Source organism: Durio zibethinus, chromosome 6 (genome assembly GCF_047325235.1).
Source record: "Durio zibethinus cultivar Kanyao isolate XHJ-2024 chromosome 6, ASM4732523v1, whole genome shotgun sequence".
Taxonomy (NCBI): domain Eukaryota; kingdom Viridiplantae; phylum Streptophyta; class Magnoliopsida; order Malvales; family Malvaceae; genus Durio; species Durio zibethinus.
This window is the reverse complement of record NC_143167.1, coordinates 31,634,442-31,651,005: the sequence shown is the minus strand read 5'-3', so window position 1 is coordinate 31,651,005 and position 16,564 is coordinate 31,634,442. Positions and strand designations below refer to the sequence as shown.

General features: G+C 36.0%; 3 protein-coding genes and 1 pseudogene across 5 annotated transcripts; 1 reads left to right on the top strand and 3 right to left on the bottom strand.

Moving 5' to 3' along the window:
- The first annotated feature begins 1,485 nt into the window (after positions 1-1,485).
- Positions 1,486-4,517, top strand: LOC111284456 (aspartate aminotransferase, cytoplasmic-like; annotated as a pseudogene). The gene is made up of 9 exons (XR_016343090.1): positions 1,486-1,684; positions 1,791-1,870; positions 1,970-2,114; positions 2,196-2,295; positions 2,402-2,514; positions 2,737-3,092; positions 3,308-3,428; positions 3,670-4,066; positions 4,258-4,517. The product of XR_016343090.1 is annotated as an aspartate aminotransferase, cytoplasmic-like (transcript).
- Positions 4,518-4,815: 298 nt separating this feature from the next.
- On the bottom strand, positions 4,816-10,656 carry LOC111285218 (transcription factor MYB3R-1-like). 2 transcript variants are annotated; one of them, XM_022874536.2, is made up of 12 exons: positions 10,457-10,656; positions 9,910-10,124; positions 9,621-9,675; positions 9,352-9,409; positions 9,175-9,269; positions 8,944-9,047; positions 8,485-8,613; positions 6,482-8,261; positions 5,791-6,137; positions 5,503-5,617; positions 5,200-5,421; positions 4,816-5,114 (listed from the first exon to the last, which is right to left on the bottom strand). In XM_022874536.2, the coding sequence occupies exons 2-12, from the start codon at positions 9,990-9,992 to the stop codon at positions 4,989-4,991; spliced, it is 3,114 nt and encodes a 1,037-aa protein (XP_022730271.1). In that variant the 5' UTR covers positions 9,993-10,124; positions 10,457-10,656; the 3' UTR covers positions 4,816-4,988. The 2 variants fall into 2 exon arrangements, with proteins under 2 accessions (XP_022730271.1, XP_022730273.1); XM_022874538.2 differs by having other exon boundaries at positions 10,520-10,563.
- A 1,155-nt stretch (positions 10,657-11,811) lies between these two features.
- On the bottom strand, positions 11,812-12,774 carry LOC149518578 (dynein light chain 1, cytoplasmic-like). Its single transcript, XM_089762931.1, has 3 exons — positions 12,636-12,774; positions 12,389-12,554; positions 11,812-12,307 (listed from the first exon to the last, which is right to left on the bottom strand). Exons 2-3 carry the CDS (start codon positions 12,524-12,526, stop codon positions 12,140-12,142), a joined length of 306 nt encoding a protein of 101 aa, XP_089619057.1. The 5' UTR covers positions 12,527-12,554; positions 12,636-12,774; the 3' UTR covers positions 11,812-12,139.
- Positions 12,775-12,844: 70 nt separating this feature from the next.
- LOC111285276 (la protein 1-like) lies at positions 12,845-15,991 on the bottom strand. Its single transcript, XM_022874628.2, has 10 exons — positions 15,824-15,991; positions 15,626-15,704; positions 15,347-15,496; positions 15,091-15,233; positions 14,800-14,948; positions 14,467-14,559; positions 14,060-14,381; positions 13,695-13,842; positions 13,293-13,371; positions 12,845-13,154 (listed from the first exon to the last, which is right to left on the bottom strand). The coding sequence occupies exons 1-10, from the start codon at positions 15,872-15,874 to the stop codon at positions 13,073-13,075; spliced, it is 1,296 nt and encodes a 431-aa protein (XP_022730363.2). The 5' UTR covers positions 15,875-15,991; the 3' UTR covers positions 12,845-13,072.
- Between the last annotated feature and the right edge of the window lie 573 nt (positions 15,992-16,564).

Sequence of the window (16,564 nt, the reverse complement as noted above, 5' to 3'; positions counted from 1 at the left end):
TCAACTGCGTTTTGACTATTTTGCTCCAAAATTGTCCGTAATCTGTCTGGAATTTATGTAAAAAAATTTGTTCTTAAGTGTGGCCAAGTTCGGTAGAAACCTGTCTCTATAAGATTGAAACTGTAATCCACCATGACGATTGTCACTTGTCAGGTATACGAAATGTAAAGATAGATAGGGGTTAGAAGATAAGTCAAGCGGATGTGAATTTTTGAAATAAATGAACCATTATTAAATTAATGGGAAGCCAAGTGCTCCAAAAATTCTGACCATTGTCTAGTAATAGAAGTGTTTCGAAGTTAATAATTAATATTCGTGTCTTGCCTCCTTTTTTGAGTCCCTTTCTTTGTTTTCTTTGTTGCTTCAGGAATTAAGATGTCCTTTCTTTTATAATGCTGTTATCTTGTATAAAAAGGAAGAGTTCCTTGCAACAAGGACCCCAACCTGAATAAGGCGATTGGTGTTTATCGGCCAGAGGTGAGTATTTGTTACTTTTGACAATTTTATTGATATTTCTCACCCACATTGATCACTGCAAGTACACTTTCAGGATGGAATGCTTATGATTTCAAGATTTTGGCATGATGCTAATTAAAAAATGTGCTTTGCTATCATGGGTTGTATAGTCTTTGCACTCCAATGCGATCCTTCTTATCACCAGCTTTAACCGGTAAAATGAAGCCATGATATTGTTGCCAGGCTGGTTCTTTCAGGTATGGTATCTAGTCAAATAGAAAAGCCTTCCATAGCAATCAGTTGCATTAGGCTGTTGATGCAGGTCAGTGACTGCTACAGTCATGCATAAATAATAGAAATTAACTTTCATGAGCATTTCCTTAAATCACACTTGCTTGTTTTTCTTTGATGGAAACAATTTTCTGGATGGGCTTCGTTCGTGGCATGAATCCTGTTGTTAGACAAGTGGAGCAGAAACTAGCAAATCACTTGTAGGTGCCATCATAACTTTGCTTGAGTCATGACTGAACTCGAATTTATCTGATGTTTAGGTCTGTTGATAACAGTGGAAACGCATCCAAATGAACGAGTATTTCTGAAATAACACAGAAGAGTTTAGGTGTATCTGAGAATGTAAATGATATTGGATTCTCTTTATAGTAGTAACATGAAAAAATGTTGTGATTATTAGAAATTACATCAATAATAATATTCTCCAGTGTTGCCCATGTTTTGGAACTCTATTATCAGATTCAGCCTGAAGCGTTGGCTGAACATAACTTCACCTTGACAAACGTGCCATACCCAATTATTGTTTCATTATATCTATTTCTTGAGCAAAGAACAGTGTGGACCCCTTTCAATCAACAAAATGCAACCAGATAACAGCAAGCATCACTCGCCGCTGCTTCCTTCTTTCTTTATACAAACACTAAACCAAACTATCAGTTTCCGTAGGCAAATCCAAAATTTACCCAAGACCCCCAAAAAAGGCGTAAATTGAACATTCAAACGTACCAACAGGCTAACATGCGCCCCGAGTTCACGTTTTCTTCCTCTTCTTGGCCGGCCGATCGACAGTTAAGCTCTCTGCTCAGACACCTTGAAACCTCGTTAACATTGATGGAGTCTCAAACCACCGTAACAATTTCTCCCACCTCCGGTTTTCATGGGGACTCTGTTTTCTCTCACGTCGTTCGCGCCCCTGAAGATCACATTGTCGGATTATGTATATGTTAACAATTTCAATCTCTTTTTTTCTTTTCTATTTGTAAATTTATAATTTATACTCAAAATATATTAAGCCGTTACAATCAGTTAATCCGTACCGTTAGCTCATCAGGTGACCGTTACATATAACAAAGATCCCAGCCCCGTTAAGTTGAATTTAGGAGTTGATGCTTATCGAACCGAGGTAATTTCCTTTATTTTCTAAAAAAAAAAAAAATTGTCTTTTACAGAAAAGGTTGAATTTTTTTTTTGGCAAAGTTAAAAGTTTTTACTTCGGTAACAGGAAGGAAAGCCCTCGTTCTTGTTGTGGTAAGAAAAGCAGAGCAAATGTTGGTCAACGACAGGTCACGTGTTAAGGAATATATTCCCATTGTTGGATTAGCAGAATTTAATAAACTTAGTGCTAATCTTATTTTTGGTGCTGACAGGTTTGTTAATTTGATGTTTAATGTTATCAAACTTTGCATTAATTTTATTGTTTTTATAATATAATTGCGGTTTAAATTTAGCCCTTCTGTTCGAGAGAATCGGGTTACTACAGTTCGGTGTTTGTCTGGAACCGGTTCATTCAGAGTTGGAGGTGAATTTTTGGCTAGGCATTATCATCAAGTAAACTTCTTGTTTATTTTACTTATGTATTGTTTTTATCTTTGGCCAAATTAATAGTACTAATTCATTCTCATTTTGTACTGTAATTTTGTGTGTTGTTTTGCAGCGTACTATATACATTCCACAACCAACATGGGGAAACCACCCCTAGATTTTTACTTTGGCAGGTTATCTGTGAAAACTTACCGCTATTATGATCCGGTGGATTGAATTTCCAGGGTATGAAAACTTCTATAGATGTGTGTATTGTTTATATCATTAACTGCATCAATAAAATTGTGTACTTAAAGCTGTTGTGATCATTGTTCTTTATATTTGATTATGCACACCTTGCTTTTGGTTTTTCCTTTTTCGGCATCCGATGGGGATCTTTTAGATTTAGTTTTACCGTGTTAATTTCCTGATTATGATATTCCTTTTTTTTTTTTTGGTGGCTAACAGGATTATTAGATGACCTTGGTTCCGCGCCTTCTGGTTCTATTGTGCTTCTTCATGCTTGCGCTCACAATCCCACTGGTGTTGATCCCACCCTTCAGCAGTGGGAGCAAATTAGGCGGCTGATGAGATCAAAGGCATTGTTACCTTTCTTTGAATGACGCTATTTGATATTGCTGCTATTATCATTTCAAAGAGGATTGAAATGCTAATTGTTAATATAAGGTTTTGCTAGTGGAAGTCCGGATGCAGATGCACCGTCGGTTCATCTGTTTGTTGCTGATGGTGGTGAATGATTTGTCGATCAGAGTTACACGAAGAACAAGGGCCTCTATGGGGAACTTGTCGGTGCACTAAGCGTCGTAAGATTCTAAGATTGATGCCTATGAAATTTAGTATTCACTAAACTGCTATCTTTTAATTTATAGCGGCTTTTTTTTTTTTTCATTTTGTACAAGTCACGGTATCAAGATTTTGACACCGTTGTTGTACATTTGTGATTTGGTAGATCAAGTTATCTTTCTCAGCATTGTTGTTTGTGGTATTCTGATTGTTTCACAAATTTCATTGTCAATAGGTCTGCAAGACAGCTGACGTAGCATTCAGGGTTGAGAGCCAGGTGAAACTTGTTATCTGGCCCATGTTTTCAAATCCACCAATTCATGGTGCATCTTTGTGGCTACCATCCTGAAGGACAGGCACGCACCATCACCCATGGATGTTTCCTGCATCATTCAGCTTGCAAGAACTTTGTCTTGTCTTGTGTGTATGTGTCAAAGTTAAACAACCAGTTGCAGGCTAATGTCAATGATAATGGATTTTGCAGATTCCAATCAGCTATCCTGCTTTAGTGTTTTATTTCCTTTGATTTTCTTTCTTTTTAAATGGATTTCTTACTCGTAAATGAATGTCCTTATTTTTTATTTTTTTCACCAACAGAAAAATGTACAATGAATGGACTATTGAATTGAAGGCAATGGCTGACCGTATCATCAGCATGCGCCAACAACTTTCTGATGCTTTACGGGCTAGAGGCCATCTCAAAGTTCCTTCTCTCTTATTGCAATTTCTTGTGTTACTTTGCTCTGTTAAAACACATTGCCTTGCAGTTTACATGAAAGATATACTTAAACCTTGGAGAGCTACCTTTAATCAAGGTTCATCCTCGTGTATATGTTGCTTTCATACATTTACTTTTCTTTTCCACTTGGCAGGAACACCTGGTGACTGGAGTCATATTATCAAACAAATTGGAATGTTAAACCTTCACTGGACTGAGCTCATAACAAGCAGCCTTTATGAACAAAGAATACCACATCTACATGACTTCTGATAGGTTAAGAAGCTCCATTACTTTAGTCTGTAAACCAATTATTAAAATTGGGCTGTTCTCATTTGCTGGATTATGATCTTACCTTACCTTATCAACCATTTAAAAATTGACCCATACCTCATTTCCATAATTGGTTTGCATGTTTGAATTTCCTTCCGTTTCAAGTAATTTTACATATTCTCTCTCGTTTACAGGAGGATTAGCATGATAGGTCTGAGCTCTGAGACCGCTCCTCATCTCGCTGATGCAATTCATGATGCCGTTACTCGTATGTCATAGAAATTGAGCACTGCACACAGCAACTTTTACGAGTAAACTGCCTTTCCTGTGAATCACACCAATGTATTTGTTTATCACTTTTCCGTTATTCTTCAATAATAATTGTATCTCTTTACGGTTGAATATTCACTTTATGCCTCGTTTCATTGTCAATGAAAGCAATTTATTAGATAAACCATTCAATCTACCCACCAAAAAAAAAAAAAAAAAAAAAGGAACAAACAAACCTTTCAATGGCTAAGATAGCATATAAACAAATGATTTTTTCCTTGTCATGGAAAACCATTTATGAAAGTATGCATAACTTCGAAAATACAAGGATGAACTGTATTTTAGTGTGGCAAGAAAAAAAAAATTGTATTTAGCTTTTGTCCGAAACAGCTCATGATTAGAGGTAAAAGAAAGATCCGAGGCTGACCAAAATTCCACCAGCTCATTGGGACACAGGAAAAAGTGAGGAGAGTTGGAGAATCTTTATGCACTTGAACAATGTTTTATCAATTAATTAATTAGATCCATTCTCTTTCGACAACAAATTGAAGAATTTTGAAAAGATAAAAAAAATGATGAAATATATATATATATATAATATAATATAATATAATATAAACTACAAACATGGGAGGCTTTTAGCCAAAAGAAACTACTATCTGCAACCTTTCAAAAGATAGGAAGAGGGGCTTGACAAACTCACAGCAGTTGACGACTTCCCATTTTCGGTTCCCTTACCTGGGGTTCCACAGTCACTAAAATCAAGGGTTCGACGCTCTGCCTGCAAAAGAATCGCATATTATTGTCAACAAATTGCTCCATAATAACAAAGGAAGAGGATGTTTAGCATGGTTTTTCAGTAATACCATGATATTTGAGGCCAAATGTGATTGCGTCTCCAATTGATTATTCTCTTTGTCCACCTTAAGATTGTTGGAGCGTCTTCCCTTTACAATTGATTCCGGAGTTTCATTTCCCAAAACCTCCAAGGCATCAGCATAAGCAGCTGCAGTATGCTCACTTAATTGCTTCATCAACCTGATGGCATCATAGCTTCTATCCCCAGGGCTCATAAGATATCCTATGTCCTGGAAAGGAATTCCAATTATTAGGAAGCATAAAAATAAATAAATAAATAAATTCTAAAACTGACTGTTATGTTGTTATACCTCAATTGTTATTTCTGTATCAACCCTTGGGCCCGGAACAAAAGAGTTGATAAACCAAGGAGACTTCCATGCTAACGGGGATTCAGTACTTCTTTTGAATGGAGTTTCACCAAATCTGGCAGTCCACATCAAGCAAGCCACTCATAAGCAACCAATCAATTTATCCTAGCATTTGAAGTAGAAATAATAGCAAAGCAGCTCTTGACATACAAAGCACACCGAATAGCAAAACAATATATACTACAACAATATAATGACAATAGGAAGCAGTTGGAATTGGAATCTTACATATTATAATTTTCAATAACAGCATCAATCCCAGTATTATCAACCAAATTCTCTAGGGTTGCTGATGAATTGGAACATTGTACTGTAGTGACAGCAATTGAGTGGCCTTCACTATTCTTTACTTTCAGAGCAGGAGAGCTAGCAACTATGCATGCATTTCCCGACAAGCATTCAGAAGCAAAACCTTGATTTGATATAGCTCCAAAGCTTTTATGATACTGATTTCTTGGAGTTCGCACACTTGAAGACAATTTTTGTCTGTCTGCTTTAGGGCCAACATTATCAGGAGAAAACAATAGTAGATCATTTAAATTATGCTCAACTAGCACTGCTGAAAGCCGTTGGACCTGTCAAAAGTAGAGAGGGAAAATAGTAAATAATAAATCAATTCAACATTAGATGCAATAACAATAATAGAGAAAGAAGAATTAAAACCAAGATTTTCAACATAAAAACACAAGAAAAAACAGTGTAAGGTTAAGATGCACATAGAAGAGTCAGTTTCGTATCTGAGTTAAATAAACAATCACTATTTGTGTATAGCTCCAGATCCCTCAATACTCCAACTCTAGTTTGAATTATCATTTAAGAATCTAGTACCAAAAAAATCGACAGGGATTTAATCAGACAGCTGAACGTTAAGCTAGAAAACTAATATCAAAATAATAAATAATAAAAAAAAAGAACTCACAATTTTGTCAGAAGCATCAGCATCAGATTTTTCCTTGGTATCAATATCGTAGGCTTCCTTTTTAATGTTTCCTTGGGAATTAGTTCCACTAGAATCTTTCTTCTGAGCTTCATCATCTAAAGATTCAGAGTGATCTCCCCCATTCGCTCGTTCCATATCAAATGCTTGACACAGATTTTCTTTTTCTTCAATGAAGACACCAGAGTTGGTTTTATGTTCAGATGGAGACACCTGAGATGTCTTGGCAGCCCCACCCTCATCAAACATAACATCCAAGCGCGAGAAATCTTTGGTTAAATTGGATGTCATGTCAGTTTCCAGCTTTTTGTCACTTCTTCTTTCCGATAAAGGTGATAGTAGGTCACGATGCCGTTTCTTCAATATAGATGGTGTACAAGTAAAAGTTTTGGCAGCACTTTTCAGCACAGCATCAGGACTGTTGTCACTTGATGCTGAATCCCACAACTTAAATGGAGTGATGCAGTTCATAGAAGACATCATTAGCTGGCGAATACCAAGGGGACTATATTCTTGCTGCATATCACTGCCAGACGGTATAAGATCACAGCTGAAAAATGGAATATCCAAGCTTGGAAATCGAGGAGGCTCATAACATAGACCTCCAACATCTTGTTCTGCAGGCAAGTTTGGCTTGTCATCCACAGTAGGACAAGTTTGAATTGCATTTGATTCTGAACCAAAAGTATTCACTGGAACCAACTTTAAAGAATCCTTGTCAAGGTACAATTGCTCTTGCAGGTCTGTATGATCATCATTAGTATAGATAAAGCCATCATGCATATTCATAGTAAATTCTTGCCCTTGAGTTCCATAAGGTTGACCATTTAACTGACCGGGCTCTCCGCCGTACATAAGTGTACCATCCTCAACCGAAAGAAGTAAAGGAGACGCAAAAGATTGACAGCATGAGGTTGGCAATACTTCAGACCTTGAAGGACAATTAGATTGTGAGGGTGGAGTTCTTCCAGTTTCAGATATTTGGATGTCTGAAGCTTGACAAATTGATGTATTTGTACAGCCACCCAATTCAACCATATTAGATCCTTGTGTAAAATTTTCAGAGGCAAGGCATCTATCTTTCACTGCCTCCGAGAATAGGACCCTACAACATTCATCATCAGTTATCAACATATGCTCTGGCTTGTCAGAGGTTGTAACCAAGTTTACGAAAGATGTAGGATCATTTAATCCGACAGAAGTTTGAAATGCAACATTCATCACTTCACAGCTTTCATTAGCGTCTACACAGTGAGTTGGCAACCCTGATGATTCTTGCCGCAATTCCAGGGGAGAAATATTAGGTAGGTCTGGTAAACCAAACTGGTAATCCCCACCCATAGGGTACCCTGCTTCACAAGGTATTTCTGGAATGGAGAAGTTGATGTCTTCCAATGATGGGTAATACTCTTCTGAACAAGGTGCTGAACTGGAATTCTTCTCCTTTGCCACACCAGGCATTTCAGTCAAGTGAAATTGCTCTATTTTATGTACAGAAGCATTAGCCAAATCACTTGTAGATTGAGAGCAACCAACTATAGTTGATTCTTGGCTGCATTCTGATATGTCCTCTGCTTCTGCTCTACATTTGGCACCACTATCATCTGCATTGCTTTGCATCCTTGAAGAAGATGAAGGCATAGGCTGGCTTTGATTTGTAAGAAGTGGGAATTGAAATTGGTCTAGAAGGCCTGATGCTATGTAAGAGTTCAATTTCTTTTTTACTGAACTGTTCCAGTGATTTTTTATTGCATTGTCTGTCCTGTTACCATACAAAGATGGATATAAAACAAGTTACGGCTAAGTTCAAATGCAAAAAAAAAATAAAAGGCTTCTAATTAACAGAACATTAGAGTTTAGACAAAACATCAGAGGATGACTTGCAGTCACAAGAGGAAGTAACAAGAATAAGAGACAAATGTAGGTAACCTCGACACAACATTGACGGAAAGGTGTGGCCTCTCTAAAAAAATAAGTCAACATACCTTCCTGGCAAGAACTTTGTGAGCTCTGCCCATCTGTTCCCAAAAATCTGATGAGCACGAATCAGAGCCAGCTCTTCTTCCTGAGTCCATGCCTCTTTGTTTATGGCAGGATTGAGATGATTATGCCACCTACATCAGTACTTATTTGTATGAACACAAATGTAAAACATTTTTTTCCTTATATTTTCAGGGAGAAATGGAGCATATTATGACAGCAAAATACTTTTATAAAATCCAAGAGACGATGTTTGCAATAACATCCCTGAAGGAAAACCTGTCACAAACTGCTAAAAATCAACAGCATTAAACCAATGCGACCAGGTTTAGCCCAGCTGTTATTACCATTCCTAAGAAAGGTCACATTCCAATGTTCAAACTCCCCCTCTCTCATTGGACTTTTCCAAAGTTCCAAATGTAAGTGGGGTTAACATATTAAAATTAACAGCTCTATCATCACACCTTTCTCTGCATTGCTTTCCAATACGTCCAGGTAAGTGCTGAGCAATGGTAGACCACTTTTTTGGCCCAAATTTGTTCACCAACTCAATTATTAGTTCATCCTCCTGTTTAAATTTCACAAAAGTAACTCAGAACACCAAACTAATTAATTATCAAGAAAAAGCTATTTGTTTTGTCAAGCGCTATCAAATTCTGGGAATTGTGCGAAAAAATATGTAGCAAAAATATCACCTCTTTTGACCACGGCCCTTTAACCAGTTCTGGGTTCAAGACCTTTTGCCACCTATGTAAACACTGCACATCAGTTCGATCCTTGAAGCACTCCGCTGCAGATGAACCAGCTTACAATTAGATCACGTGAAATGATGCACTGAAAGCATTTATGCCACTTCAATTTGAAAATCATACCTATCTTTTTCCAATTTTTTCCTTTGAAACGTTGAACAGCTTCGTGCAGAATCTCATCCTGGAAGCCCATATAATTATGTTTTCAATTTGGAAAATCATTTAAGAAAATGCATATATAGGGAAACAAATAATATTTGTATTAAAGGATGGGACAAAAATTACTGGACAGTGGACACAATAATACATGACACGTAAAGAGCAATAACGTTATAGAAAGGTATAGTCTTATAACAAAAGAATGTAACCATAAACTAGGGAAAGAAAAGTACCTCTTCAGCTGTCCATTGTCCTTTTGTGGAACGTCTTGTAGGACCACTAGTCCTCCTACAAAAGGATTGCAAAGCCAGCAAAACTCAGCAGTACATAAAACAATCATTTCTTGTAAGAGAACATACCAATTTTTTTATGAAATGAACATACCACTTTCAGTAAGAGAAACAAAAAACATTGTGGAGGGAGGGCAAGAGCAACCATAAAAAACCACTAATGGTTCTCAAATTTTCAAATAAGAGGTACTAAAAGTAGCATTCACCATGCTTTTAAAAGAAAAAAAAATACCCATGAAGAGCTCGCATTCTCGGAGCACCATCGCCAATGCTGAGTCCAACTGAAGGAGTCGATACTGTTCTGTCACCTTCCATATTTTCTTCGTAGATGATTAAAGCTGCATACCCCAATTCCAACTCTACAACGCTTCTCTCCGCAATATGCTCTCCAAAACATTATAAATCAAGCTAACTTGAAAGTTCCTCCCCACGAAACAACCGAACAAACTAACATAAAAGAAAAAAAAAAAAATTTATACTAGTAATTATAAAGTCACAAGTCAACGATTTGAAAATTTATAGAAAATTCGAGTTAAAAGTTAATAAAAGAAAGATCAATTAATTGAAATCTACGATCAATTCTCTGAAATTCAAACCCTAGATCACGATCAAAATTAAAATTCAGTCATTTTTCAACAACTCAGAAATTGGATAAAGAACCGATAGTTATTAAAGCAAATTGATCAGTATTTAACTTAGACATCAGGATCGATAGGACAAACTTCAAATTAATAAGATGGGATACAAAAAAGAAAAAAGGAAAAAAGAAAGCACTCAACGAAATGAGCTTCGAAAACCAAGAAAGAGAGAACCGGATGAGAGAGGAAGTGGAAAAGGCGGACATTTGCAGATCCAATCGAAGATGTGAAGAAAAGATAGAGATCTGCAAATGCACAGTGAAGATTATAGACGAAGAAGAAAAGAAAGAGTAGAGTGAAGCGACAGCGAATGAAACGGTAGCTTTTCAAACATAAAGGGGCGGACTCATGGCGTTTCAAACCCTACGGTCAAAGATCGAACATGCTTGGGATTTGGTGGCCAGGATTTGTCCACGTTGAATCGCTCCCGTCCAATACTTGGGCTCTTTTCCAAATTCTCAACGGCCAAAATTTATTTTCTTTTTTCTTTTTTTTTTTTTTTTTGCCATTCACATATTAGACTTCTTGTTAAAATAATTTCAATTAAGCATGAAATACCGTACTAATCTGCTTATGCCTCTTAACTTTCTCGAGATACCGTGATGCAAAAAATTACATAAAAAAAAAATCCAATGAAAGTGATTTTATCTGGATAAAATGCATCGATTATTATAATTATATTCAAGCCAACATAAAATTAAATTAAAATAATGTATGATGAAAATTGAACATAAAATTCATAGTTTTAGGATTTTTTTTCATTAAATCAGTTTATATATATATATATTTCAATAGTAGATAATTTTAAGAAGAGTCAATTTTTTTTTTTTTATCGTAAGAAATTGAAGAGAATGGGTAAAATTGAATACACGAAGGACTTTTCATGATATATATTTATTAGCCCATGAAAACCAGCTTTGACAACAAATATGCATATAATCAAATCCAAGATAAATAATGAATTATTTTTATTTTCATAATTTCAAGTGTTTTTGTTGTGTTACTATATTTCTATCTTTCATGGAGTATTTCATTTTTTTTTTCCTTTAATATCGTTTTGGCTTTAATTTTCAAGAGAAATAAACAACCTGAAAAAAGAATATTATTTCTCTTAGTTTAAACATGTCCTAAAAATCAAAGTGAAAAAGACAGTATCAATTTGTGAGATTGATTAATTCAAAACCATAAGATTAAATTAGTCGGTTGATGATTCTTTACATTATTAAATTTAGTATTCAAACATTTTCAAGAATAATATCCAAAATGATTTTTAATCCATTTTTTTTTAAATTTGTAAAATACTTATCTTAATAATCGTAATCAATTAAGTTGATCTTTCTAATTAAAGAGATCAAAGTGGAGACAGAGAAAGACGCCCATCTATTTATCCAAAAAGAAAGATGTTCTTCTTTATCAGTTTGATTTCCTTGTATAATTTTGTTAATTTCGCCCCAGAAATAGTAGCAAGTAGCAATTGCCTAAAAGTTCTCCACATGTGAGAAACTGCAAAATAGTGATAATAATATCATCACTTATCATTATATAAACAATAAAAAAATATGCTTACACACTAGACATGCAGCTTCTAAGTATTAAATGATTCATCATCCAACACTTATAAGTATTAAATGATTTATCATCCAACAATGGAAGAATCCAAACATGCCACCTCGCTATCTGATAAGGACTTTGTCTTTTTTTCAGTCTTGATTACTTTCCACTATCACCATCAAACTAGATCATCAAGAACATGAAAAAACCAGTTGAATATAAAAGAGAACAAAAGAACAGATCCCCTTGAAGATGAGAAAGCAAAAGTAATCTTCACGAGGAAGTAGAATTAGAAGAGATCCCCTTGAAGATGAGAAAGTTGAGAGTTTCCAAAGCAAAGTAGATGAAGGTTCCTTTGAAATGGTTGAAGAAACAACTGAAGTTTGTACCCACCACGCTATCCACGCATTGCCATCCAGGCCCATGCATCTTGTCAAAATCCTGTAGTGCTAAACAAAATTAATCCAAGTTCTGTGAAGGGGAAAAAAGAGAAAAAGGGATAGTTTGAAGTGATTTCCCAACCTTTTTAATATAGGCAGCGAATGCAATGCAGTCAAAGACTTCATAGAGATCAAGAGCCCGAGAAGCAGAAGCAAGGGCTTGAGCCAGAATCTTCAAGGACATGTCTGTGTCTTCAATCACCGCTTTACCTTCCTGCATCTCTTTCTGATCTTTCTGTTCTCTCAACCTGTTGATATAGTAAAGAAACCTGGAAAACTAAGAGGATTATTTGCACTTTTATATAGTGGAAAGAAACAGAGTAGCTTACTTTCTCTCTTGTCATGGCGTGCCTCTTTCCCTGCATGAAGGTACTATTCAAGTGTTTTTCTTACCTTTTATGAACTTTTTTCCACCTCATATCCCTCTTCACTGTTAACTATTGGAGATGTTATTGCAAAAGATAAAGTGGCTATGCAGTATAATGTCCTTCACGTCTGTCACTACAATGTTTGACTTCACACACTCATTTTTGCATTTGGGAGAAAAAAGACACTTGAAATTTTGAAGGGAATCAAAAAGCACGGTTTAAAGTATTCAAGCAACAAAAATATATTCCCACCTGTTATATAAAGCAACTATTAAAACTTATGGCTAACTTAAAGTCTTAAACCAGAAAGAGACAACCAGCCATGGCTTATTCCCAACAAAATCCTCAAGCTATGGAACAAATATGGTCTCAACCCATCTTACGTCCGTATATCACTCTCATGCTGCTCCAATTCTTCTAGCTTTATTTGGACGACATCCTGGGGAATTATTTGCTCTACCCCGGCCATGTTTTCCTCCCCTAAGAAGCATAGATAAAAAGAAAATAAATAAATAAACAGGCGAATTAAATAGAAGAAAGAACATAAAAAGGGGATATTCTAGGTGTTTGCTTATCCAAAGGAACAAGCAAAGCTGTGGAATGAGCATTGGAACTGACCTTGCTTGAAAGCGCTTGTTTCCCCGGTGCTTATCTTGGTTACGACGAAGTAGACTCCAATACTCCCTCTCAGCATCACCTAAAAACATTATCCAGCTCATTATCAATTTCTCATCTAATGCATCAGGTAATCTTGACCTGAAGTCGTCAGTTTCTCATGTAATACATACTTTCCCATTATATGCAAAGATAAAAATGTCAATAAAAAGATCAGCACTGAAATAACACGGTGATCCATGTTGCTTCCTAAACTATACACACCAAGTAAATGCCACAGGGTATAAGGGTAACCATCCTAATGAAACCTTCCACTAATAAGAGAAATAAAAGTTGCACTGCATGCAACAAAAAAGTTTGAAATAAGGTTTAAATGAAATAAAATGGAAGTTGTTTCTTCCTTACCAGTTACTGGTTCTAAAGTAGCAATGAAATTTTTGATAGCCAGACCACCTTCTTTAGACAGGACTGCAGCAGCTCGAGCTTTCTGGGCTGCTTCAGGTGCATCAAAACGAATGTAACCCTTATCCTCTCCAGCTTTGAAATCAACATACTTTACATGTAAAAGAACATGCATCATGGGTAAGAAGTAATAAAAAAGAAGAAATATTGAATTAATAAGGAACATAGAGAAACAATTGTCTAGTACAAGGTCTATTACTTAATCTTTCTTTTAGTTTTTAGTTATTCATTTTATGTAAAACTATAAAACATTAAAAAGAAGAATACAGTTAAATGATCAAGAAAAGAGAGACTGATTTCAGTAATACCTTTACAGTGCCAAATTTTTTAAAAGCATCCTTCAAATCCTCACGCAGAATAACATTCATATCATCTTTATAGACAGATGCAACGGATTTATGTTCCTTGTCTTCAACCTTTTGAATGGGACTTTTCATGTCCATTTTGTCACTCCATGTAATATTTTTATCATCAACCTTTTCTATGTTGTCATTGTCATTTTCTGTAGTCTTCTGTTCACTTCTTCCAGTAGCACCATCCTTTAAATGTTCACCAGAAGCATTTGGCTCTGCAGGGTCCCCAGCTGAAATGTGCTTTAATGTAAATGCAACGAGTAAGCCCTTGGGGTATCTGTCATAATCATTACATGGAGTTTGGTTACACGCATAAGGCAAGAAAAACTAGCGCCAGTTCAAGGTTGTGATTAATTACGTACTTTTCTTCTGCCTTTGATTCGTTTGAACCTGTGATTGGATGATTACCCTCAAACTCCTTTGCTTCTTCTTCTCTTATAGCATCAAAATCCTTCCTGAAATGAAAATTGTGAGAACCTTCACACCAGAAAATAAATTGTAAAAGCAATTACAACCTCTTAGCCCAAAGCAACACCCAGATCAACCATATACGAAAAATTGATTACATATTCTCATTCATTAGAGATGACTTGAACCCTACATAGAATGCCAATACCGCTTTATATCTTTTTCACCATATGGCACCATTAGGCAAACATACGGCAACAAAATGCACAGCCACAAGTATAGCTTACTTTGGTTTTAATTCCAGCTCAGCACCCGCAAAAACCAAGCTTTGCTCCAAAACCTTTTGGGCATCCTCCTCAGTTGAGAATTCAATAAAAGCTGTGCCACAAAAATACCTTTTGTGCGCCACATGACGAGGCAACCTCACACTATTAACCTATAATAAGTAAGAAGATAATCAGTTTTCATTAAACTGCAAACATATAGATAACCCCTAAACAATTTATTGGCTTTCACATTGTAATCAAACAAGAAAATAATTGATAACAGAAGAACTATTACCACCATTGAGCAAATACCTTAGCACATTGACCAAAAAAGGCTTCTACATCTTCCCTCTGGACATTGTACTCGAATGGGGACGCAGCAATTGTTCTATTGTCCAATTGCTCTATCAATTCATCGGGCTGTAATAGCTCAGTGCTTCTACCAACTCTCTTCCCTGAAAGATACAAACCCAATTTTTTTTTAAAAAAAAAGGGAAGAAAAAAAAACTTCTCTGTCTTAGCTTAGAAGAAAAAAACAATTCTTTTCTATAAGTTTGATAAAACTGACCATCTTCAGAAACCTTGAGGGAAGAGGAAGTTCTGAGGGTTTCAGCAACGGCTTTCAGAGTAACCTCAGGCACATCTTCCGCCTTCACAGCCATTAAATTCAAATGGCCTCTCATCTTTGAAAACGAACAAATCAATGCCAAACTTACCACTTTTTATTCACAGTCAGGATCAACAATGAAGCACCATGAAACAAATAAATAAAAAGACATCAAAATGACTTTTTTTTCAGAAAATTTCTTCACACTCAAAGAATGGGAAAAGATTGAAGTAAGGATACTGCCATCATCGTTCTCGCTGATTTTTTTCTTGAGAAAATCGTCTCTCAGAATATTGCTATCACTGAAGTAAAACTCTACCTGTAAAATAATTTTAAAAAGGAAAAAGAAAAGCTATACAAAATCAATTTTGAAGCGATTGAAGAGTAAAAGGAAATTAAACATAAAAAGATGGGGATGGGGGGAAGGAGGATTTTGACCTGGCGAAGAACAGCCTTGGCAGTATCTTCGCCCAAAGAAGGCGTCGCCATTTTTGTTACGATAAGTTTTTGAGAGAAACAAAGTTCGAAGCGTTGAGACAGAGAGAAAGAGGCAGTCAGCGAGTGGGTGTTTAGGGTTTTGGAGTTGGTTTGGGTTGGGGGTAATACGGTAGGTCTTTTTAAGTATGTTTCTATTTTTATCGTAAACTCAACTCAGAAACTTTAACTGTTTAACACGACCAAAGAAGGGAGTTCACGTTGTCGCACGAACTTCCCTCTACCAAGTATCTTTGCCCCTATGCCACGTCAACATTAAATTACCTATTGACGGGACGCCCAAGTCAATTTTCTTTCTTTTGGCCTGAAATTTGATTGAAACAAAGTTCCTTTTTTTGACGCATGGAAATTATGTTTTTTTTTTTTTCTTTTTGAAGGCTCTCCGTTAGAAGTTTAGAACCTCCCTCATCATCCCAACAAATTTCCATAATTCATTAACCAAAATCTCTCACTAAAAGAGAAGAAACAAGAAACAAGACAAGAAAGAAGACCAGGAAAAACACCATCACCCAAACCAAAATCAATCTTGACAGTTTTTCTTGAACATGCACTCAGCACAATCGTATACGGTTGTTAACATTTCATCTGAAGATTGAAACTCCCATATTCCCAACCATCCTGCATCCCCTGATGGCATCAGTGAGTTTATGTTATAAACATAAGCAAAACAAAATCAAGACCATG

Coding starts and splice junctions, on each gene's coding strand:
- LOC111285218 (XM_022874536.2), bottom strand. CDS start 9,992: ATGGAAGGTGACAGAACAGTATCGACTCCTTCAGTTGGACTCAGCATT. Junction 9,048..9,174: donor AAGGGCCGTGGTCAAAAGAG/GTGATATTTTTG, acceptor AAATTTAAACAG/GAGGATGAACTAATAATTGA. Junction 5,422..5,502: donor ATACAGAAATAACAATTGAG/GTATAACAACAT, acceptor ATTCCTTTCCAG/GACATAGGATATCTTATGAG.
- LOC149518578 (XM_089762931.1), bottom strand. CDS start 12,526: ATGCAGGAAGGTAAAGCGGTGATTGAAGACACAGACATGTCCTTGAAG. Junction 12,308..12,388: donor TCGCTGCCTATATTAAAAAG/GTTGGGAAATCA, acceptor TTAGCACTACAG/GATTTTGACAAGATGCATGG.
- LOC111285276 (XM_022874628.2), bottom strand. CDS start 15,874: ATGGCGACGCCTTCTTTGGGCGAAGATACTGCCAAGGCTGTTCTTCGC. Junction 14,949..15,090: donor TTTTTGGTCAATGTGCTAAG/GTATTTGCTCAA, acceptor TACTTATTATAG/GTTAATAGTGTGAGGTTGCC. Junction 14,382..14,466: donor GAATCAAAGGCAGAAGAAAA/GTACGTAATTAA, acceptor TGATTATGACAG/ATACCCCAAGGGCTTACTCG.